At 32.0% G+C, this 25,244-nt stretch overlaps 1 protein-coding gene across 4 annotated transcripts in view; it reads left to right on the forward strand.

Annotated features, from left to right (window-relative positions):
* The window catches only part of LOC105208747 (uncharacterized), a 78,613-nt gene extending 54,010 nt beyond the window's left edge, over positions 1 to 24,603 (forward strand). For all 4 annotated transcript variants that reach the window (XM_029038035.2, XM_011178758.3, XM_029038036.2 and 1 more), the window contains 7 exons: positions 9,618 to 9,902; positions 18,495 to 18,730; positions 18,791 to 18,894; positions 18,969 to 19,383; positions 19,453 to 19,934; positions 20,011 to 20,130; positions 21,886 to 24,603. In XM_029038035.2, coding sequence (XP_028893868.1) covers positions 9,618 to 9,902; positions 18,495 to 18,730; positions 18,791 to 18,894; positions 18,969 to 19,383; positions 19,453 to 19,934; positions 20,011 to 20,130; positions 21,886 to 21,966 — 1,723 coding nt within the window. In that variant the 3' untranslated portion in view covers positions 21,967 to 24,603. The remainder of the gene's footprint in view (positions 1 to 9,617; positions 9,903 to 18,494; positions 18,731 to 18,790; positions 18,895 to 18,968; positions 19,384 to 19,452; positions 19,935 to 20,010; positions 20,131 to 21,885) is intronic.
* Positions 24,604 to 25,244: the final 641 nt, after the last annotated feature.

The following is a 25,244-nucleotide window of genomic DNA, read 5'->3' on the forward strand; positions in this document are numbered from 1 at the left end:
CATCCACAGAAGTCAACGCCACCCATCGTTCATTAAAGCGGCGATTGCTTGCCGCTGGCACCAATTTACCTTTGCATTTTTTATTCACCTCCTCGGCAATCAGCAGTCAAGCAATTTCTCATTTCCTTTGCCTGCAGACACTTATGAGCATGCGAGTGTGTCTGTCGCACGACACCACGGCACGCACACTTTGGTGTTGCTTTGTCAACACTTGAATGCATCTCTGAAATTCGTGTCAGCTGTTTGGGCTCAACTTGAGTCTGAAGACTTTTTGTACTGCTTTCGCTCTACTTTCATTTTAATTTTTTTGTTAATAAAAGATTTACGATTTTTATTGTGGTAGCACAAATTCTATAGCACCATGGAAATATAGTTGTATAACTACAATCTCTATACAAGAGCTCTCAAACTGTCCACCATACCCTATATGATATTTTCACTCTTCAAGCTTCATTGTTTGTTAGTAAACAAAGAGGACTTTAAATCAATTAAGCCAAAATGTCAACTCATATATTGAATGGGGGAAATACATTTAATTGTTTATTGAATTATACGAGGTGTGTTCAAAAAATAACGGGAATTTTGGTTTTTCTGAAAAAATATACATATTTACACCTACATTAAAGTTGTCACCTTTAAAATAGTCTCCATTCGTTATTATGCACTTAAGCCAGCGCTTCTTCCAATCGAATCACTTCTCAAACTCGATTTTTGAGATAACATTTGGCTTTTTCCCGTTATTTTTTGAATACTCCTCATATACGTTCCCCATAAATAAAATTAAGTCATTCAACAACGCCGAGTTGGCGATAAGTGTTGCAAACATACAATAAAATTAGTTCCATTGATTAATTCGATTTAGTTCATTTATGTATATTGCGACCGACATTTATTACCGATTGTTATTTCCTCAGTCATTTGCAGCGCTCTAGGCACACATGTGAAACCCGAGTTCGAGTTCCCACATCAAAGTAGCCGCGTTTGCTTGCTCGTTCGCTTCTTGTTATGAATCGGGGCCGCGACACCAAACAGTATTGGAGTGGAAAACAGATGCTTTGTAAGCGTGAATTCTTACAGAAACGAAGCTCGTGTTGGTAAATGCGTAGTTAGTCAAGAAAAAAAAACAGAAAAACGTGTATCAAATTATAAATTTCTGCTTGGCAGCATAAAATACCGGATTCGCATGCTTTTATACACTTGACTAATTTTTTTTATAAAATATTTATGTAAGCAACTCAATACTGCTTACGCCTCTGAAGCCTCTACATCGATTAAATGCTGATGGTTTTCAAATAATTTAAAAGCGCTACGCTTAACGTTTCATGGATTCGGCGGTTAAAAGCGCCAACTTAGCGTGAATTAACTTCTTGAAATAGCAACAAAAAAATTCCGTCAAGAATTAATGACCGCAAATGGTGGTGGAATTGTAGGAAATTAAGTTACAAAGCAAGTCAGTATTGCATGAGTGGCAAAAGTATATGATTAACATAATTTTGTAAAGGTATGAAGCATTAACTACCGCGCTAACTTGATTTATAAGAACACTGAGAAGACCAAGTATAAGCACATTAGGGGTGTTCTTTAATGTTGGAGTTTAAACTCTTATTTATAAAACGTTTTTGTATTAATAATACATTCGTTTGCATTTTTTGTAAGGTGTTTTGAGGAATATTTTCTGGCTAGATTAGTAGTTCTTGATTTATAAGGACGCTGAGAAGCCTAAGTTTAAGCAAACATATTTGGGCTGTTCTTTAATTATAATGATTATATGCGCTTAATACGCGTCGGCGTTTATTGTTTTTGTGTGGTGTTTTCTGACTAGAGATTAGCGGTTCTTTATCTCTCTATCATTTGATTGTTTCCGATTTTTGTCTGCCTCGAAAGAGTTAATTCTTACTACTTAATACAGCAAATTTAATTAAATTATTTAATATCATATTAATTTATTTAACTGTTTTTTTTTTATCGCTCACAACACATGCTTTGTAAATTAAATTGCTTTGTAACGGTTTATTGAACTCCCGAAATAATCGCACACTGATGGTAGCCGCGTTGTCATCGCCATTGTGCTGGCTTAAGCATTAATTTTGATTTTTTTTTTTTGGCATACATAAGTACAGTGGAACTTCCATAACTCGAACTTCTATAACTCGAAGATCCCCATAACTTGAACTTTTGAGTTGGCAATAGCGTTTAGAAACCAAATTTCATACAAATTTCCTTCCACAACTTGAACTTCTATAACTCGATGTTCTTTATAACTTGAACTCTTGAAGTGGCAATAGTACGAGTTGGCAACTTTCATACAAATTTCCTTCCATAAATCGAACTTTTTGGTCAGGACATAATACAAAATTTAAAATTTTACTAACGAGACTGAATTTTAAAAGAGTCCCTCTATATCATACGGAGGTGAACAAAAAATAGAATGTTACACTTATGGATTGCATAAATCATCTAACAAGGGCATGGGATACAGACGTCAAGAGCCAACCAATAGCAAAATCTAACCTACAAAATTTCAAAATAGATGTTGTAACGTATGTCCATCAAAATTTTTGCGAAGTAAATAAATAAAAGAGTATATAAATCTACATTTTCCAGTTTTTTGAAAAATTATATGTTTTAATGAAAATTCTCTAACTCGAAGTTTTTCTGTGGATTATGGTGATTCGAGTTAAAGAAGTTCCGCTGTATATATATATTTTTTTCTACTTTTTCTTATTTATTTGTTTCTCGGCCAACTTGTGGTTCATATTTTTTACAACGTTGTGGCCAACAACTCGATATAATTATTTTTTTTTTTTTGCTTTTACACTAAACTCGTGTTCCTTTTCTAGCTTTCTTGCTTTTTATATATGTATTATATATATATTTTTTTTTATTTATTTTTATATATATTTTTTTGTATATTCTTTTTTTAATTTTTATTTTTTTTTTTATTGCCGTTAAATTTAATTTCTTTTATTCTTTACAACACTCGTTGTTTTATTCTACTATTTTCTATTCCCATAGTTTTTTATTGTTTTTTTCTTCTCCATATTCCATTTTAATTTCACCGCTTCCACACATACTGCTTTGTTAATTTATTTATTTGTTTATCTTTTGTTGTTCATCTTCGTGCGCCTCCACTTGTTTTTTTTGTTTTTATTTTTACTTTTTTTATCTATTTCGCCGCTGTGTATTTTCAATGTTTTGTGTAAAATTTAATTTCATTTTACTAGTTTCAGTGGCTTTTTGTATTATTACTTGTTTTTTTTTTTTGTGATTTTTGTTGCTACAATTAATGTGATTTTTTGTTTATATTCTCCATTGTCTTCTCGTGCTCTCTTCGACGGCGTTGTTTAGTTTAATGTTTCGTTGGTCATAGCGTAACTGCCAAAATTAGTTGATTTCAGTTTGTGTTCTTTCGCGGCGCTTGCGGTTTGTGTTTCGCAAAACGTTTTCAAAATTTCGTTGTTCGCGTTTCTTTCGATTTCCTGTTTTCAAGTTATACACTTGTATGTGTGTGTGAAATAATCATGTAAACTTTAATTCTGCTACACAATTAATGAAATGTTTAGTGAATGGAAAGTTTCTAGTGTGTTTTCAAATAAGAATTAAACTGAAAAATAATTATGAAAATATTAAAAGTGAGTGTACAAGTTATTAAATAACAACAATAGCAAATTAAATTACGGTTTTTATAATTATTACAATACTATTTATGATCTCAAAGTAAATATTTGGAAAACCATGGTAAGCAATTTCATCTGTTAATATCCAACATTGATTACAACAATATCCACTATGCCTTGGTGATTTCCTAAAAGCAATGAAATAGCAAATTGCTATATATTAACATTTTTATAAAATCAACGAACCACCAAATAATTATTTAAGGTGTGTTCACAGTATGAAGAATGTTCAAAAAATAACGGGAATTTTCGTTTTTTGAAAAAAAAATTATTCATTGGTCTACATTGATGTTATCGGCTTGAAAAAAGGGCCAACATAATTTAAAAAAATTAAAAAAAAATTACAACTGAATTTCTAAAACCGAGACATTTTTAATTTTTAAATTCCCGTTATATTTTGAACACACATCTCATGCAAATTTATTGTTTACAGTTTTAAGTAAACTAAAATTTCTGAATTCATAAAGCAAATCATTTTGTGTAAATAAAATTTATTTATTTTTTTTTTAATTTTTTTTTAATCACACCGTTTAAAAAACGCGCCCATCACTCATTTCAGCAACAGAAAATTAATGTCTAAACTAAAAGTCAGACCACCTGCTACGCAGCTGCCGCAATGCATTTGAAATATAATTTCAAACAAAACTTTTCAAGGTGCGCAGCACACAAAATACATACAGACATAAATCACAGATCAAAAAATTTGGTGTGTGGGAAATTTTCATTTTCGGTTACTTTGATTCGCATTTGGCTTTGTGGAAATATAGCGCTTGCGGTCATTTAACACAAAGTAGAATGGGTACAGCTGCGAAGGTTTTGGGGCAAGGTGAAAACTAACTGTAAAATGTTGAAAAATAGGTCTGCGAAACTTGGCGCGCTAAAGACATGCCACGAAAAGCGTGCGGTTATACAGCGAACTATATAGATATATATTTTTACTGCATAATTACATTGATGGCTCTGTGCTCTTCATATTTCAATTACCGTTATGTATTTCAAAATGCAAACAGCGATAAAAAATATATATTCATTAGAAACATATTGAACCCTTCATTAGCTAATGCAATTAACTATTGGCGGGCCAATAAGCAAATATTACAACAACCAACTCAATATTTGCTCTACTTTTTTTTTTGTTGTTGTTTTACAAAAGCTATTGAACGAACTGTAATTAAGGAAATGGGTGCAGTGGCAAGAAAATAATATCGATTGGACTATGTAGAATATAATAAACATATCGCCAGCTTATATCAAAGGTATGCTGATGACCCTGTGCCGCAGCGTACCAAACTGATTTTCAGCATTATTTGACAAGTAAATGTTTTTATTTTGTTGAACTTAAAAGCAGTTTAATGTCAATGAAATGTATGCCAGAACAATGAAGATGTTTCGGTGTAAAAGCTTTCAATAATCTGTAGTTGAGTTTTTCCTACCGGTAAGCGGCATGTTTTGTACTCATATATTGGGTCAATGTTGCTTTCGTTCCAGTTCAATAACCAATTGTGGCTTTTTTGTGGCCAGAAAAAAATAAAAACAATAAAAAAAGCGCATAGAAGACAATAACACCCCTTGGTATATACTTTATATACATTTTATATATGCATTATGAATCAGTTTATGGTTTCTCAGTAAATATAAAATGGTATTAAATCGAAATTCCAAGCATTCTACAAGTTAAAAAATTTTTATTCAAATTGTTATTTGTAAACAATATGCATATGAACAATATGGGGAAAATGTATATACGAGATGTGTTCAAAAAAAGCGGGAATTTTGAAATTTAACGTGCTAGGAGAGTTCAATTGTCAACATTGTTATTTTTATTTTTTTAATATGTAGTTATTTTTTATTTTGTTAGACGATTAACGTTTTTTTATGATCTTGGCGTTTGTTAAAAGCTCAAAATTTGTTGCTTGTTTGAGAATTCTTGACCAAAAACAATACTGTAACGATATCTCAGCCTCCATATTCGCCAGAAATGGCTCCGGTTGACTTTTTCATATTTTCAAAAATAAAGAGAACCTCAAAAGGTCCGTCGTTTTACAAGCATACAAGAAATTTGATGAAAGAGCCAAAGGCTATCCCAAAAATCGAGTTTCAAGTGTTTCGATGAATGTTGGCAGCGTTGGCATAAGTGTATTATATTGAATGGCGACAATATTAATGTAGACGAATGAATAAATTCCCGTTATTTTTTGAACACTCCTAGTATATGTATATTTAGTAAATAAATCTGTTATAAGCAAACCTATGTATCAGCTGATTTTCGCCAAATTGGCTTTGTCGCGCTTATTGCTTTTACAGCAAAAAATAAAACCTTTGCTTGTTAGCGAAAGTTGTTAAGTTTACTGCCGTTTGTTCGTGGTGAAAAAAAGTAATTACTTTTAATTGTGCGCACTCATATATAACAAAATTATTTTCAAATTAGCACTTGGTACGCGAGAGAGTTGAGGGCAATGAAATCATTATTTTACAACACCTTTTTTTCTGCGGAGCTACTTAATATAAAATAAAAGTGTCACATACTAATTGAGTCTAATTTGCAAATTCAATTTTAAAGTTCACTTTACTTTAATGCAATTTTCACAATTTTTTTTTATGTAGTATCATATCGCATTAGTTGTTATTGTTTTAAAAATATCATACGAGTTTGCGAGCAACTCTTTTTTACATTACTTAGTGTGATAAGCTTATAAAGCGCAGCGGAGAGAATTACAAATAGCTAATAATAATAATAATGCTAAATACTATCACAAGTTGTTTATATCCACCCCTTAAATCGCTCGCTAGTTAAATGAGATATTTTTGCATATAAAAATTGTTAATTTGAACCGCAATCAAATTCTAGTCAACTCTTTGCCTCTCAAAGCGTGCCTCCTACACCAAAAAGTGCCAAATTACACTCAAATTGTTATTCCATCAAAACGATCTTCTATGTTGTTTTGCCGCGTTAAATGGCGTTATCAATGTAAACATTGCGCGTTGTTGCTTACGCATGTCTCTACAAACAGGCAAATAAATTACACGCAACTATTTTTATTAAGCTGCTATCAATTTTATTTTGTATGTATGTATGCTAATACAAATTTATGAATACTCAAATGCGTATGCTGTATTTACGCTGATAAAGCAACGCTTCAATTAATTAATATTTTTCTCAATGTGTTAATGTGCGAGGCGCGTTCAAAAAATAACGGAAATTTTCGTTTTTTGAAAAAATATTTGATCATTAATGTTTTCGCCTTTAAAATATGTCTACAACTTCAAAACACCCAAAAGTATGCTTCATTAATTGTTTGCCTCCTACAATTTCCTTACTCTGCGTATGCTTGTGTAGCTCAAATACCCAAATGTACTATTTATTCATTAAAAATAGTTGACCAAAAGCAAGATAAGGTTTATCAATCGATTTGCGGCCTTAACAAATACCCGCTAGAATAAATACATATGTATTTAGCGCTATGAAGCCTAAAAGTAGGCAACAATTTATGCATACGTTAAGAAAACATTGTTTTAGGGAATTTTTGTAAATATACTTATATATTTCCTTGACCTAACTATTGTAAATACGATTTATATACATATGTTTACCTACATATTTACATTTCCAACATTTGTATGATACATTGACGTCATTAGTCTTTAACGAACGACATTATGTTGAACCACGCCTTCTAGCGCAAATAAATTAAACTGTCACTTTGCATTTAAGCAGCAGATAATGAGTATTTTTAGGCAAGTGTAGATTATTTAGGATATTAGAGTGGGTCGATTTACATACATATGTAATAAAGGGATAGGGATAAAGGGAGACCCGAAAACATGAGAATTTTCAGTAATTTTTTTTTGCTATTAAATCATGTTATTTTACAAAAGTAATAATTTGGCATTATTATACAATGTTTTAACTTAAAGTCACGAAAAAATCAACAGTTAATTGGTCTTTTAAAATCGAAAAAAAATCCTTCGATCAGGCCTGAGTTTATTATGTATTCTAAAAGCTGTATGAATTTCATTAAAATCTACTGAGCGGTTATCGAGTTACAGTTGTCAACAGTTCAAAAAACATAGTTTTGAGAAAAACGCATTTAAAGTAGCGTGTTGGACCGCCCGAGCGATTTTTGTTATTTGTCGAATAACTCGAAAAGTTATTATCGGATAAACTTAAAATTTTCAGAGAATATTTTTAAGACATTACCCTTAACGAAAAAGCAAAAAAAAAAATAGATTTTTTGAAAATCCTGACTACCCCTAACCCCTTAAGAAAAATTAAAAATATGGACTTTAAATAAATAAATGAGTTTAAATATAGAAAATTTTAAAATTAGAAAATCTAAACCTAATTAGAAAATCTAATTTTAAAATTAAACAAATTTAATTATTTAGTACATAATCGAATTAAACAGCTATTAGTTGTAATTTTAAAATAAATTACATTTTAAAATAATTTATTTTATTTTTATATTTTATTTTTTGTTAATATAAAATACTCAAATGAAACAGTCTGCCCTAGTAAACACACAAACACTTAACACATTAACTCTTATATGTTTATGAAACATAGTAAATAAAATAATTAGCCTCCGTTGATGTATGAACTTCATGTTTGTATGTATTAGTGTATTATACATGCGCCTAAAGATAATGAGTGGGTGTTTTTATATACACAATTTTAATGAATGAAAGTCAGCCTCATATTTATGAATAAATGTGCAAACCTTACTCAGCAATGAGATTAAGGAAATTAATATTAAATAAGAATAATTTGCAGCAACAACAAAGAAACGATCAAAGAAATACGCATATTCAAATATACAGGGTGTTTGTTTTAGAGGCGTAGCACTTTAGTTTCTTATAAAATATAGAAAAATTTTGGTGAATTTTATAATTATTATTTCGCAAATTTAATAACAGTTTAATTACAGTTACAGTTTAACATGAGCACCTCCGCTGCATAAAAATTGTGCAAAGCTACACACAGTCGACTCAGACTGACCAATTTTTCACCACTTTTTCCAATATATTCCGACTTTAGGTCACCATCAATATACTAAAATTTTATTATCAAATGCCAATGACAACTGTTTGCTTTGACAGCTATCACTCTAGACCATTATACAGCTATAAAAGCACCCTTTATTTTCAAACGCGTAATTATTAAATGTATGTGGATCAATAAGAAGTAATAAAAAAGCTATAATAATCTTATCTACAAATAGATAAGCTTTACAAATATATATTTGATTCTTCCGTACATAATTTATAATATCTGTGGTGTGTTAAAAAAATAACGGGATTTGTAAGATTTCACAGGTTTTGAGAGTCCAATTGTAAAACCAATTTCTTTTATTATGTTGATATCGCAAAAAGAGCCAAAATCTATCCCAAAAAATCGGGTTTGTTATCGAATACGGACTATTTTGAAACAACAACATTAATGTAGACCATTGAATAAATAAATATTTTCCAAAAAAAAAAAACAAAAATTCCCGTTATTTTTTGAACACACCACTTATATAAATACGTTTGTAAATAGTATAACTATGAACACACAAACAATTATATATATTTATTACAATCAATTATCAGTTCAAAGGTTCAATGGACAATTGATTTGATACTGTCAATCGTCCATAATGATAATAATAAGCCGTTATAAAGACGTAAGCAAATAATACAATGCGTATTATGAAACACTATCATTGTTACTTGGAAATACATATGTATATACAAATCCATGTACATATTGAACCATAAAATAATAAAAGCTGTTCTTGTCTGCCTTCAACTGCGTAACTGATTCGCTCTCTCTCCCATATTAATTGTATCATTTATGTGTATGCAATTAGCGTAATCTCTCTTTTATTATTATTGCATATCCTTTAATTCAATATTCCATTTGTATTTAATAGCATTTCCCACATTTTCTTGTACTTCCAGCGTCAGTACATTTGCTGCAGCTCCCAACGATTCTACTTCCATGGCACCATTGCAAAGTCACGCTGAAACGCAAAGTGTCACAACATTGAATTTGCAGGACAAAGAAACCTCGCCGAACGGCAGCAACTCGAGCAGTTCGAGCAGAACGCAAAAACAAAAGCAACAGCAACAACATAAGCGGCAAAGCTCAAATCAAAGTGATAACTTCAAAACAGCCTATTCGACGACAACATCGGACAGTTCCAAACAGAACAATTCGAATAATTATCGAAGCGAAGGCGGCGGGTGAGTCAATTAGAGAAGAAGACTTAGACTAAGATTATTGCAGTGCAATGCCAAAATACAAATTATCATCAGTTTTTTGGGAGACTAAATACCTTTCGAAATAGCTAAACATAATATTAAGTATGAACGAGAGTTCATTGGATAATTGTCATAAAGATTGCAGTGAGTTTAAACACCTTTATTCCAAACGTGGTAATAGCCTTTTCGCACAGGAGTTAATTGATCAATTAATCGGCCTTTGCTCGATTAAAGCGCTGATTTAGATCGATTTGCCATGCAAAAAAATCTTATTTTACTACATTAATTTTTAATCGCATACAAATCGAGTTGAAACTGGAGTACGCACTATAAATTTGGCTTAGTTAATTAATAAAATAGCAATTAGCGGATGAAACTTACCAACTTCTTCTGAACAGCAAAAACAATTATGTACATCAGCAGATCGTTAATCGAGTAGCCGGCTGTGCGAAAGCCAAAACTGATTTCTCAATTATAATATTAATACATTACATTAATTTGGCTGTGCGAAAAGGCTATAATACTGCAGGTACCATTACTTTATCATCATTTTCCATTCCATTTCTCTATTGTATACTTTCCTTCACTAACAACGAGAATCTATTGAAGATATTTCTTTGAAAAGAAAGAATAATAAATGTGAAAACGAAATTGAGAGCGAAAAACTACAAATCGGCGCCGGTATATTGAAAGTAATTGAAGGTATACATCGATTATTTAGGTCAATAGCGTATTATTTTATATTATTTCGGCTATTTTGTTAGTTTTCAAAAGCTCGAAAGCTGCATTTTCAGTATTGTTAGAGACCTAAATATACGAACATATATTTATAACACTATTATTTAGTGTATAAACACAATTCATGAAGAGAAAGTTATTTGACTGTAGAAAAAGGTTTTTAGAAAAAAAATAAATCTTTTTTTTTTCAACTTTATTTCCATCATCATTATTTCCATTAATCAAATTGACACGAATTATCTGCCATGAGCGTAAAAACAGCAAAAAATTCCAACAGAATTGAAGATTAACACATAACAGTTCTTAATTAATTAATAAAAATGTTTAATCCAACAACTCCAACAACATGTGATCACATTCTAGACACATACTCGTTTATCGTAGAATACTCACGCGAAATGCCGCCTACAGTGTAAATACTGACTAATAACTACAAGACATAAGTAAAAGTAATGCATCCATTAAAATACTTAGATAGTCATTCAAGATAAGACAGCAAGTGTTTAATGCCACATTAAGAGTTAGCCGACATTATTGTGTGGAAAACCGCATAACTTTATCAGCATCTCGAGATGGTAGAGTGCTAGAACAGCCTCGACGACGTGATTTAGTTAATGAGTGTGTGTGGGCACATCTTTAAGTTGGAGAGGCGAGGGGTTTAATGTTTTTCTTGTCGCGGACTGTCGCATCGCTATACAAACATATGTATGAGAGTATATGAATGAAAGTGGTTTTCTTTTTCATATAGAGTAGGCGTTGACTAGAAGTTAATCAGTTAAAGACGTAAAAGCTTATTACTCAAGAGTTATAAATTAGAGTTATTGCGCCGTTAATATTCTTCTAATTGATTTATTTGGCTTAAATATCTAAATTATTTATTTTAATTTAATTAATTAATTTTCAAGATAATTTATTTCATAAGTTAAGATCCCTACCATATGAAAACGTTTGGGACGACTAAGGTCACCAGTAAAACTATTCTTTTGTATACACTTTCAATAACGCTTTTGATAGCATAGCTGCTAAAGTTGATCTACCTGGTCTGCCACAGCATCGGCTGTGGATCCATAAATTCAAGCAAATTGTATCAAACGTGTATTACAAACACTTCTACATTCCCAACTGTATTAATACATTTAACCTCAAAGTATTGGAATGTCGGTGACGTGTCAGCGAATGGCTTAGTTGCCAACACGTTCCAAAAAAAGAAAAAAACTAAGAAAAAAATCACTATTTGCGCACCTGGTCGTCCCATGTGCAAACTGATAAAATACTCGTAAAAATTGGTAAACAAAAAACTGTTATCGCATAAATTTTGTGCGTTTGAACTGATAAAAATATGCCAAATAATTGTTTTTTTTTTTGTTTGAAAACTAAAACCACAATACAGTTTATTCATTGGGTTATCGAAGGGCTCTGCGCGTGTCTACTTTCGCATGAGACGCAGGTGTTCGTCGAAGCGATAAGATTTGCGCTAATACTAAACTGTCATTGTCGATTTGTTGTTATCAATAATGAAAATAAAATACCGCTAGAGATAGTATGCGAAAACACCCACGGCAATGTTTTGACTATTACTCATCCTCTTGTGGGCAATGTGGGCAATATGGAATACTCTGGGGATTAACCAAGTCAATCTGCTGTGTCAGTGCCCGAATGAATTAGTCAGTGAAAGTAGTTTTCTGCAATTTCTGCAAAAATACAACTGAACTAGTTTACGCTTAATTCTCCACTTAGCTCTTTCTACCACTAAGTCTCTAGTGTATACACCAGCTTAAAGTTTCCCTTCCACTTTTATTACACACTCATGTTGTTGTCCATTATTACTTTTTTATAATTTTAAACTTTTTTGTTTAAAAACATTTAAATTCGCATAATACTATATGTGCACCCATTGATAAAACTTGCTGCTTTAGTGCACCATGTGATAGTCTTAAAATTTTATTACCGATTTTATTGGCAATAAGACGATACCCATGACTGTTTGGCAATGGCGTATACTTAATTACATGCGACATTCCCGGAGAACTCGTGATTTATAGGTAGCCAAAGTGGTACAAAAATATATTTTATCTTTCGATCAGTCACACAGAAATCAATTTAACAATTTAACGCCTAAGTAACTCGATGCTGGATTGCTTTGCGAAATTAATTGTGATGTTCTAGTATATATATGGAAACTTAGCTTGAAAGCCTTTTTTCGCTTTCGACATTTATTTATTTTCTAAGCGTTCTGTCGCTGGGTCTTTTTCGATTTTCTTCCTATACCGGCAACACTCCGACATCGTCCTGTAGTGTTTTCCAAAGTTATACAGTAGCCATACGGAAAGAGACTTCTTTGAAAATTAGAAGGTTTCTACTCTACTTATCGCTGGTATCAATATATCAAATAGGAGATTAATATTTTATAACAGATCTCCTAATGTCCACTTAAAGACTTAATTCGTGCTTTAAAACTTGTTAATTATTTCGGGCAAAGACGCCGTTCAATTTGCAGGTTTTTTTATTTGGAGAATCCCAAAACCTACGAACAACCGCGGAGGCGAGTTTCACCTTCTCACATAAAGCTCGCCTCCAAACGGATGTTTTCTGGCTACCCAGAGGATACTTGGTCTAAGACCGGAAGTTGAACATTCTGAACAACGCTTTGAAATATGCGTGGAATATTGTTTTGTTACATATTTACCGTTATCTTGCAGCTGTGCTGATTTGACGTAGGGCAAAAACAATAACGGTTCACTACATTGATTAATCGCACGTACTTTCTATATAATATACACGTATGTAGTGAGTCTAAACATTTTCATAGGCCACCTGTCTCACTTGTCTATTGACAAGCTGTCAATTACACTGTTGTTCTTGTTTATTAGCCACATATTGACTGACGCCACTCGATACAATAAATAATAATAATAAAGAAACCCTTGTTACTATTTTGCAAATTGATAAGTACTTGTGCTGTGCGAATGGTTAGCATAAATCCAAAGCGTATTTCTAGACACAAAGAGATAGAACCTTTAGTTGAAATTTGTTTGTTGACAATAGTAGTGCGGGAATGCCATAGAACGGCTTAAGCCACGGGCGAAACCAATTTACTTTTAAATGCTATAAGGAATTTTAGAGTGAAATTAATGAAATGCTGCGTAAAAATGCTTATTGGCAGTACAGCAGGTGCGCTTGTCGTTTGTATAGTGGTTTTGTTTCATACATTTTGTATTTTTGCTAATTAGTAATTTTATTTATAATTAATTATTATTATTTATATTTTTTATTTGTTTTTGTATTTTTTATTTGTTTTTATATTTTTTTATTATGATTTTATTTTAATTACTTATTTATTATTTTTAATTTTTTTTATATATTTTTATTTTTATTTTTTTTATATACTTTTTATTTTGTTTTATTACTTAATTATTAGTATTTTTTTATATTTAATTTAATCAATTATTATTATTATTATTTTTTATTTGTTTTTATATTTTTTATAATTAATATATTATTTTATTTTATTTTTTTTATTATTTTTATATATTTTTAATATTTTTTATTTTGTTTTTATTACTTAAAAAATGCGTAAAAATGCTTATTGACAATATAGCAGGTACGCTTGTTGTTTTCAAAGCGTTTTATTTTAAGAAATTTTGTATTTTTACGAATGAGTAATTTTTTTATATTTAATTTAATCAACTATTATTATTTTTATTTTTTATTTTTTTTTTTATAATTTATTATTATTATTTTATTTTATTTTTATAATAATATTTTTTATTTTGTTTTTATTACCTAATTATTGATAATTTTTTATATTTTTATTTTTTTTTGTTTTTTTTAATATTTTTTTGTTATTTTTCATACAATATATATTTTTATTTTTTTTTTTTATTTGTTATCTATTTCTTGTTATTATTATTGTTGTTTCTGCTCTTCTTAGAGTATTTTTTATTTTATTTCTTTCATTTTATCTCATTTGCCTAAAAATCTGTTCCATGAAATCATACACATATCTACATACTTACTCTTATATATGATAGATATGTACATACTCTCCACCATAATCTACAAATATTCAGTTTTTTTTCAAACGCTCGGCTACAACTCGTCTACCGTCGTTGCTCCACGCGTTCATATCGCGCTGATAAGCAATACAGCAGCTGATAATAGCAAGCAAAAAAAACAAACAAATAACGGCAGGTGTGCCGACTTCCACAGCCCCCCACCCAGTCGCAGTCTCAAAAGCTTAAGGTAGTTAATTCCTCCACTTGCCCGTTAACTATGCGCAAACAATCAACACTTTATGACAATTTACATACAGACATGCATTTATACATACATATATACATTTATATATAAATATGTATATACATAGAGCAGCAAATCCTGGTCAATATTACTTTGTTTTATGGGCTCTTAAATGAATTCACCGCCGCTCGTCGGTTTAGTATTCTAAGTGTGCGGGCGCGATAAAGTTGCAAATTTCCTGCGCGCAGCGAAAATGTTTTGTTTGATACGGCAAAATATTGAAAATTCTCACGTAACCCCAACAACATATGCGCATAAATGAGCATAAATAAATACTGTGTATTAGTGATTCCCACAGCATATCTTCGTTTAGTTGTGATAACAGAGTAAATGCCAAGTTAAATTTGACGGCGGATTGAAATCCACCACAGTGGTGACATGACCGCCACACGCGGTTGAGCAAAAGCAAGAAAAAAGTGTACAATTTGCAAATTATAACAAAAAAAAAATAATAATTAGCGAAAAAGCAAAAAATTACAAGTGTTTCGTACGAAACTCGTTTGTTTTTAAAGAGTTGTAGAGTTTTAACATACCGCCGTCGCGATGATGAACGACACGCTAAGCAATCTGATTTACAGCGCGAAAAGTGTTTTCCAGCCAAGAAATGAGAATGATTTGAAATCATTCGAAACATATATATTCGATAATTACATATCCGATGTGGAGTGCAATGGCGAAACTGAGCTAACGACGCCGCCGGTTGAAAATGATAAGCGCTCCAAGCGCAGATCAATGTTCGAGCTGCCCTGGAAGCATCATGACGCGTACGCGGTGGAATTCCATCGCGCCACTTCGCGGGAGTGAGTTCAAATATTATTATAATATTAAATATTCTAAATTAGTGAAGAATCGTTGCTTTAGGCCGGCAAATATTTTGTATAAATTTGATTATGAATGCAGTGATTGTGCAGTGCCACATTTTTTCGGTTTTGTTGATTATAACACAAATCTGTTTTATTGCCATTTTTTTTACGTTAAAAAAATTTTGATTTTATTGTGCTTAAGAAATTTAATGCGAAATCTCGAAATACATTTTATCGCGCCTACTCAGTGTACATATTTCTGTGGCTCAACGCTTTTAAAGTACTTATATTTTGATTATTATAAACACACACTCGCCGTCATATGTTTACTTCCGCCCGTCGAGTGCTGGCTATAAAATATATATATATTTATTTAAAGATATCTTGTGCATTTTATTTCTATGAATTATAAAGCACGCAAAAGCCACAGTTTATTACCTCTTCTAATTAGACATATTAATCACAGTGTTATCATGGTTTTAATTTAAAAAATTTATTATTTAGTTAGTGAAATGCTTAAGAAATGCAAGAAGGTTTTATGAATACCTATAGTACTACTAAAAAGTATTGCGACCACTTCATGATCATCGCAAGTTCTTAATAAAATAATAAGTAACTCTTATTTAATAGTTACTTATGCGATAAACTCAAGGGCTAATTGGGTTTCAAAATTTCAAAATTGTATACTTTTTTCTTATTAAAGTTTAAAAATAAGATTAAAATATTCTTCATATTTTTCAAATCGAATTGAGAAAAGTTTTAAGAGATCGAACCGCTTCAGCGCTTTAATAACTAACATTTGGTTGTACTTATCTACTGATATCAAAGACAAATCCATTATTTTCGAATTACATGTACTGGTCACTCACTCTTTTCATAGAATTATCATTAATATTATTTTCGCTTTATAAACGTATTTTAGTTGGATAGTAACAACGCTTAATGATTAATCAATATTTATGGCGCAATTAAATTAGGAAACAACTACTACTAGAGTTTACGATTTAACCTCAAATGTGACCTACTGAGGTGAATATTTCGAACTAGCGTTACATTAAATGGGTCAAACTAATTTTGAATGTTGTTCAATATACTTTCATTACCTACTGGAAATTATTGTCTATTGCGAAAATTTTTGCTAGGAAAATATACTTATTTTTGCATGGTAGTTCCGTCTGCAGTCATTAAGTATAGTTACTTATACAAATTAAAAAGCAAAACATTGCAGAAAATTATATAGAAGCGCTCCACTAAGTGCCTTATTTGTGTTTTGTGGCTCTAAATATTGGCTAATTAATATTTTACAAACGAAACACCAGACAGCGTGGGATCGCTGCATATGCGAAATATTATACTCGGGCAGTTTTCAACTTATTTTATATAATACGTTTTTCAATGTCTATTTGATCTCGGTTTGAATGCATTTTTAACAACTAAAGTGGTTCAGACTGATTGCTATAGTATATTTGGGTATAGTATAGTATACTATGGTATACGGTATACTATCATATCGTTACTCTGGTATAGTATACTATGGTATCGTATACTATTATGTATACTATACTATACTGTGGTATAGTATATTATGGTATTATATACTGTGGTGTAGTATACTATAGTATCGTATACCATTATGGTATAGTATACTATGGTATCGTAAACCATTATGGTATAGTATACTACGGTATACGGTATACTGTGGTATTGGTTAATATGTTATCGTATACTGTGATATATTATACTGCGGTATAGTATAGTATAGTATACTTTGGTATCGTATATGTGGTATAGTAAAGCATGTGGGCGCCTATAACTGAATGTTTCAAATCAATTATATATCGTGGCGTCTAAAATAACTAATAAATGCTATTTTTAAAGTAATATCTTAAGATATATGAATGCCTACACAACCTATTCACATAAAATTCTAATTATAATAATTAAAAATCTTGAGTGACAGCCAAAACTTAATAGAAATACAAATTGCAAAAATAAATGCAAAAAATCAACAACAACGTTTCTTCATATATATTTGTTGTGGCTTTCGCATAGCATCAGCAATCAAGGTGTTGTTCACTTAATTAATATGCTATATTAATAGCCATTCTGTGTCATTGTTGTCTTTTCTAACGGTATAGTATGTCATTCATGACGTCATAAATACACGCAAATGATTGCGTGCGCGTCGCTAAAGAATGACAACAACAACGGAAAACAACAAACGTCACTAACACGTTATTTATTATGGTTGGCGTGTTGCGAAAAAAAAATAGAAATTAAAGAAAAAATAAATAAACAAAACAGCTGCGAGGTGAATTGGTCTGCAAATATCATCATCATCAGAGCATATATCAAACTAGGCAAATATTGTGGCATACTTAGCGTGAATTCATTTAAAACAAATAATAAGTAAGTTCCTATTAAATTTTTGCGAAATTTTGGCACTCAACATTGAACAAAGGACTTTGTGACGGAATTAAGTGGGTTTGACGTATTGTATAAGCGAACACCTGAAGACACATTGAATTTTCGAAAGAGCTTTTATTGAAAAGAGCTTTAAGAAAATAAATATTTTGTAACGGTATCTTTTATTTTATTGTCTTTGGTCGTTTAGTCAGGTTCAGGGTCGACTTAAGGTCCAATATAGTCTCACTCTAATTACATATGTATATTCCCTATACTCATATTAGCATTTTGAGATACTAAACTTATGATTCCTTCTTTTACATTGCAGATCGTTGAACCCAATAGCGCCAAGCGGCTCCACAACCAGCATACGCAGCGTAAGTGCCGTCACCAACACCACGGCGAAGCATGAGCAATCGACAGCGGCAGCAACGGCTGCTGCCGCCGCTACCACAGCGGTGCCTGCCGAGAAGGAAAAGAAGCGCAAAGAGGTCTCCAGTTCACGTGTGAAGAAATTCCATCGACACTTTACGCAGGTCTCCAAAGATGAGAAGCTCATCAATTGTGAGTTGAATATTGAGAAGCTACAAAGCAAAGGATAAAATTTAATAATCAAATTTGCAGATTTTTCCTGTGCGCTTGTTAGTGACATACTGCTGCAGGGACACCTTTATATAACAGATCAGCATTTTGCATTCTATTCAAATGTATTTGGTTATGTTACCAAGGTGAGTTCGTGAGAGCGTCTCGTTTATAAACAATACATTTTATAAATATTTTGTGTTCACCACCCACCAACCAGGTTGTCATACCCACGTCGTCCGTGACGAAAATCTCCAAAGAGAAATTGGCAAAAATCATACCGAACGCCGTGGGTGTTGCCACCGCCGATGAGCGGCATGTCTTCGGTAGTTTTATGAGCCGCGAGGCCGCCTTCCGTCTAATGTGCAGCGTTTGCCCGCCATTAGTACCCATTGAAAATCTTCCAAAAGCACCCGCAGACATAGAAATTTCCGAAGAATACTCAATTGAGGACGACAGCAGCTGTTCCATCAGCGGCAATGAGAGTCCACCGCAAGCGCTAGGCGCACCGATCGCAGGCAATGCTGGCGCCATAGATGAACTGGGTCAAACGCTGATACGCCGCAATGTAGCTGGTTCCAGTGTGAGCATCGCCGATGGCACCGCAGCAGCAAATCAAAACCAACGACATTCCGGTGAGTGTAAAACGAAAATGAAGACACTTAAGTAATATCTTAACCTAAACCACTTGCATCGCATTGCAGATATTCCAATAGATGCCAAAGAAGCAGGCGGCGCTTTCTCCAACTCAAATTTGCGCGCCTCAGCGCCACCCTCGTCACGTTACAACTCCAATAACGGCAAAACTGCCAGCGGCGCAGACGGCGGTACGCCAAATGCCAACACCGGCTGTGGTGAGGGCATTGCGACCACCGGCATTGCGCTCATCGTGACCGGCGCCAATACGTCGGGATCGTCGTCACCCACGCCGTCAACCTCTTCCTCGCTACCCGTCACAGTGATGGCCAGCACACCGAAATCAGCGGCGCACGCGGCTGTGTCGAGCTTTAAGACGCTCACGCAGAAGGCGTTGCTGCGCTTGAAATTCCCCACGGAATTACATGTCGTCTACTTGGGTGTGCTGCTCACCATGGTGTTGGCGTTGTTCTCCGTTTTTCTGCTCTACCGAATACTCGACATTGAGGCGAAAACGAGCGCATACCGCTCGCCAACCGAATTCAACTGGGTGAGTAACAGCGGTGGAGGTGGTGTGTGCGCATGCGTTTTAAACTAATACAAATTCTTGTTTTTTATTCCCGCAGCGCGCCGGCACCGATGACGATATATTCGCCGAGGCTTTGCGTTGGCAAAAGGAGCTGCAAGCTAAAAGCACTGAAGAAGCTCAAGATATACTTACACACAATTTGGAGCAGATTGCCAAGGTGAGTGCGAAAGGAAATATTCATTTTATGTGAAATATGAAAATAATGTAGAGAATGGGAGTGTAGAGTAGGGCCAAACGCTTGAAAATCTTATTGTTGTAGTACCTTAGAACATTTTCTTGGTCTTGACAGAGCAGTTCATGTCTGTCGTCTGTGTATTGTGTGTCTACTTCCAAAAACAGTAATTTAAGACACCTCTCAATTCGTCTCTCGTTCAATTTAGCTTTAAATAAAAAATAATCTATGTAAAATACATCTATATAATCTCACTTAGTATGTTTAGGTATAAATTTTGTTTGGCATTTCCGTTGCTACCTTCAATATATACCAATGTATATGTTTTTTATCTGTGTAATAAGCCACCTGGCCGTAATCTCTAACACGCCAGCTGTCTGCTCTGCAACATACGACACATTTTTTTTTTAGCACAGCGCTTATCAGCCTTAGAAGTACATAAATATCGATAAGGTAAACCAAAAATAAACGTTTAACTAAATAACTGCAATCAGGAAATTAAATATTTCCAATGCAATCGATTACAATTAAAATTGTTTTATCGGTTTCTATATTTCTTAATAGGTCGCATGTCCAATTGAATCGGTTTATCCAAGACATGTGCTCTTACTCCGCGCATTTTTTCGTCAAATTTCCGTAATTATCATTATCACAGCTTATCTATTGATATTTAATTAGCTTCCTTATGTTTGGGTTTTTTTTTCTGTGGGTCTTCCAAGCATATGACAATTTTGTTTGTTTCATTCATAAAAGTAATAACCTCACGAGATTGAAGAGATTGTCGATTGGCTATAAGTGACAGGAAGAGATAACAGTAGTTTTAAGTGAAGATTTCAAACACAGATCGACCACTAGACACTGTCGAGGAGAGGGTGAACGAAAAATCAATTCAATATTTCCGAAATTCCCTCAAACACTATAGGATATTACACGGATATTTTGAGTTTTCGGAATGAAAAGTGTATAACCTCTAAATGATATAAATAAAGCTATAAAAATTTTGTACAGTGAGAGGCATATATGGATGAAATTTTTTAGGAAAAGTGGACTTGACTCGCCCCTACTAAGATTTGTACAAAACTTTGTACAAATACTGCATTTGTAATCTGATATCGCCCGTTTAAAAATCGCCTAAATCGGACTATAACTTTTCAAGGTCCCAGATACCCGAAATGAGAACCCTAATGCCTTTTACCGAAAATAAAAGTAAATCCCAGATATTCTAAAGAAATATGGAGAAGATATTTTCCTTTTACATTTCTGTCTAAAATGTATAAAATCCGGTCAATACTTCCTCAAGCCCCCATATATCTATTAAACGTATTTTCAAACTTCCGGTGGACTTTATACCGTATATATCAGGAAATTATTTGAGATATCTTAACAAAATTAAGAAAATATATTGTCTTGGATATAATATTGCTTGGTGGCAAAAATAGTTTAAAACGGTCCAGGTTACATCAGCCTCCATATACTATTATGTACTATATATACCGATTTTAGTTATTCTAATGAGCTTTATGTCGAATATATGGATCGAATTGTTTGTTATCTTAATAAAATTACCAAAATAAATTGCGGCAGTATAAAATGTTTGGTCCCACCCGAACTTAGTCCTTCCTTACATGTTTTTTATTTTCTATTATTGTCATACCATTTTATTTTTTCACTCTTTCTAAACTAATATAAACGGTACTTTAGCCTTTATATTACTGTAACTCTTCTCCGTTCTGCTTGCAGGTGCGTCGCAGCTTAGAGACACTCTCAATGTTGATCCATGACAGGAGCTCAGCTTACGAACAGCGCGACGAAAGTGACTGAATTTATATTTTTAATTAATTTTAATAACAATTTATAACTGTAAAAGGAAAGGGCTAACAACCTTTCACACACACACACACACACACACACACCCATACATACATACTATATAGTTACAACATACTCTTTAAACAGATAAACTACGATTAAATTAGCGAAGTTATAATTATAATTAATGTAATGAAATAAATCCATAATAAGCATAAATACATACAAACGGAAGAAGAGAAGTAGAGAGAGAGAGAGCAGTTGGAAGGCATAAAGTAAAAGAGTGCGACAGTGGCGGGCAAAGAAAGCAGTTTAGAGAGTTAAGGCACAACAGTTGCAAGCTTTGAAGCTTTGAAAAGTAAAGTGAGTGAGTTTCAAAACGTACAATACTGCGAAGCAAGTGCATATAAATTTATTTTGAAATGTGTTTTCTGTCAATTTATTATTTATTTAATTGTTAATAATTTTTCCTAAACAATTCTCTGCATGTGTGGCTGTGCGCTCAAGTCAAACTTACATGGTTCCTATTTAACGGTTAAAGTATTACTTTTGGTATTGTAGAGTCATGCTTATGTGCCAAAGATATTTTGGAGAGTTGATATCTGTACTGCGTAGAACCGCGAGTTGCAAGGAGCTAAATTGTACTTTCTCCCACAATTTACACATTTCAAAGTGGATTAGGGGCAATTTATGTCGAGATTAAGCGAGAGTGGGTTTGAAAAAATCGGTTAATATGTAAAATTGCAATTTAATTTAATATTTGCTGCATATTTTAGGCACCAGTTAAGTAGAATAAGTATTAAAGAAAGGAAAAAAAAATATATATTTTCCACTTAACCCTTATGTGCAACAGATATAAAGTAAAGTGTTGACTCATAGTAAAATCTGTGGTCAGCATAAATTTGGAATTTGAATTTTGCAGAAATTTTTATTATTAAAAAGTTATTATTATTTAGATTTTTGCCGATTTCTCGCTTAACTTAACTCTTATGTGCGCCAGATTTTTACTAAAGTGCTGACTCATAGTAAAATCTGTAGTCGGCAAAAATTTATAATTTGAATTTTTGAGAAAAATTTATTTATAAAATTTTATTACTAAAAAAAAATTTTTATTTTTTGTATGCCGATTTTTTCACTTAACTTACTTAACCCTTGTTTACATTTTTAAAAATATTTTGCTTTTTCGAAGAAAAAATTTATTCAAAAATAACTGCTGCGCTGCGCCACTGTTGCCAATGCATTAATAAAAAATTATAAACTCTAATTAAGCAATTATAGTATTTTTTAACTAAAAACCGCAAAAGTAGTTTATTATTAAGCGAGCGCTAAAAGCAACTATAAGTGTTAAAGTAAATAATATCTATCACTGAAAAAAAAAATAAATTACAAATAAACAAAAAATTAGCCAAGTTGGGTAGCAGTAAAACGCTGGCAATTTAAAAAATATTACAACAACAACAAAACAAATATTAAAAAAAAAAATTAAATGAAAAAACTTTCATTAACCAAACAAGACAAGCTGGGACATGGTGCAATGTTGGAAACGCACGTGACCAACGCCAGCGTAGGCGCAGACGCAGACGCGGCGTGGCACGCGTTCTTCAAAATTATTAATATCATAAAGCCAATTTTCATGTGCAAAGCAAAGCGTTTAGTATTACAATAAAAAAAAAAAAATTCCAGAAAAACAGAAATTCAAACTCATTTCGGCGCATTAACCCTCGTTTACACCAGCAGAATAGAAATGTATAAAAAATGTGAATAAATATAAAGATTATAAAAATTCAAAATTAAAACTTCATTGCATGCCATTTCCCTGTCCCCTCTTTTTTACGCAGCAGAATTGCTATTGAACCTTCACTTTTAGCCGCTTTTCATTTGCTAGTGTACTACTCTGCTTTTTTTGCACACAAACAACAAGAAGGTGTTGAAGGAAGTGTTGAAGAAGAGAAATACCCCAAATAAAATTAATTTCGCATGAAAATCGAGCGCGAAGTTTACCCTGTGATACAAATAAACAAAAAAACATACATATATCCAGATATATATGTATGTGTGTAATTTTTATTTACATTGAGTAAGAAGTTTAATATTTGCGATTTAAATTGGAAATCTTTAAATGTTAGCTGAAATATTTTTAAGTAATTTTTTTCTAATTTTGAATTTATTATATAAATTTATAAAATTGCATTAAAATTATTATAAAAAAAAAAATTATAAAATAAGTTCGTTAATTTTTTTATTTTATATAATTTTTATTTTTGTTTTTAAAAATTATTGTCAAATAAATAACGGTCGATATACCGTCGCTGGCAATTAGGAATTTATTAGTTGTAATTTGCAAATATTTCCGCAAACAAATTAAGCGTTTAATTGCAGTAGATAATTAAGTAGTTGTGATTCTTTAATTCATTACATCCCTCACTCCAACCCCCACACCTGCTGCTTTCCTTCTGCTTTGCGCTTTCGATACTCTTTTGAATTAACCTTTAAGCTGATACTAAATGCTAAGAAATATTTAAAATAAAATAAAATTAAATATTATTCTTAAATTATTTGTATTTATTATCGTTGTAATTAAATGTACTTGTACTTGTATGTATATTTAGTGCAAATGTGAACGAAACTAAAACAACTAAAAGTAATCGACTTCTAATGTGTGTAATAATTCATATGTATGTACTATTGGTAGAGAAGAAATGTAAGTGTAATGAATTATTTTTACGACGAAATGGAAATTCAATGAATTCAATTTTGTATGTAACAAAATCTTTGTTTTTGTATTATTATTAAAACAAAAATGCTAAAATATTATATAATAATAACAATATGGGTAATAATAAATATTTTTAATAAAATTATTATTATTATTATCAGTAAACTGGACAGCAGCTGCGGCTTTGACATTAAATTAGTGTGGATCCGCATGCAAATACATAGATACTTCCATAAATAAAAAATAATCAACAAAAAATATGGAGAATTAATTAAAAATAATCAAAAGAGAATATTTACACATTTGAGCTGGCGCAAGTGTGTATGAATTGGCATGATACAAGATTTCTGTTTAAAGGAAACTATTTTAGTATATATAACAATATAAAAATAAAAAATAAATATTTTTGCAAACCTGATTGGCTTTTAGAATGGCTCGGTAAAAGAGCATGAAGATATGTATGATAGCAAAATTAGCATAAATCAAAAACAAATATAAATATTTTAAAATAAATTGCAAAAAGTTCGATGAAAATAAACAAAAACAAAATGCAAAGAGCTAAACATTGTAAACC

Source organism: Zeugodacus cucurbitae, chromosome 5, assembly GCF_028554725.1.
Source record: "Zeugodacus cucurbitae isolate PBARC_wt_2022May chromosome 5, idZeuCucr1.2, whole genome shotgun sequence".
Classification (NCBI taxonomy): domain Eukaryota; kingdom Metazoa; phylum Arthropoda; class Insecta; order Diptera; family Tephritidae; genus Zeugodacus; species Zeugodacus cucurbitae.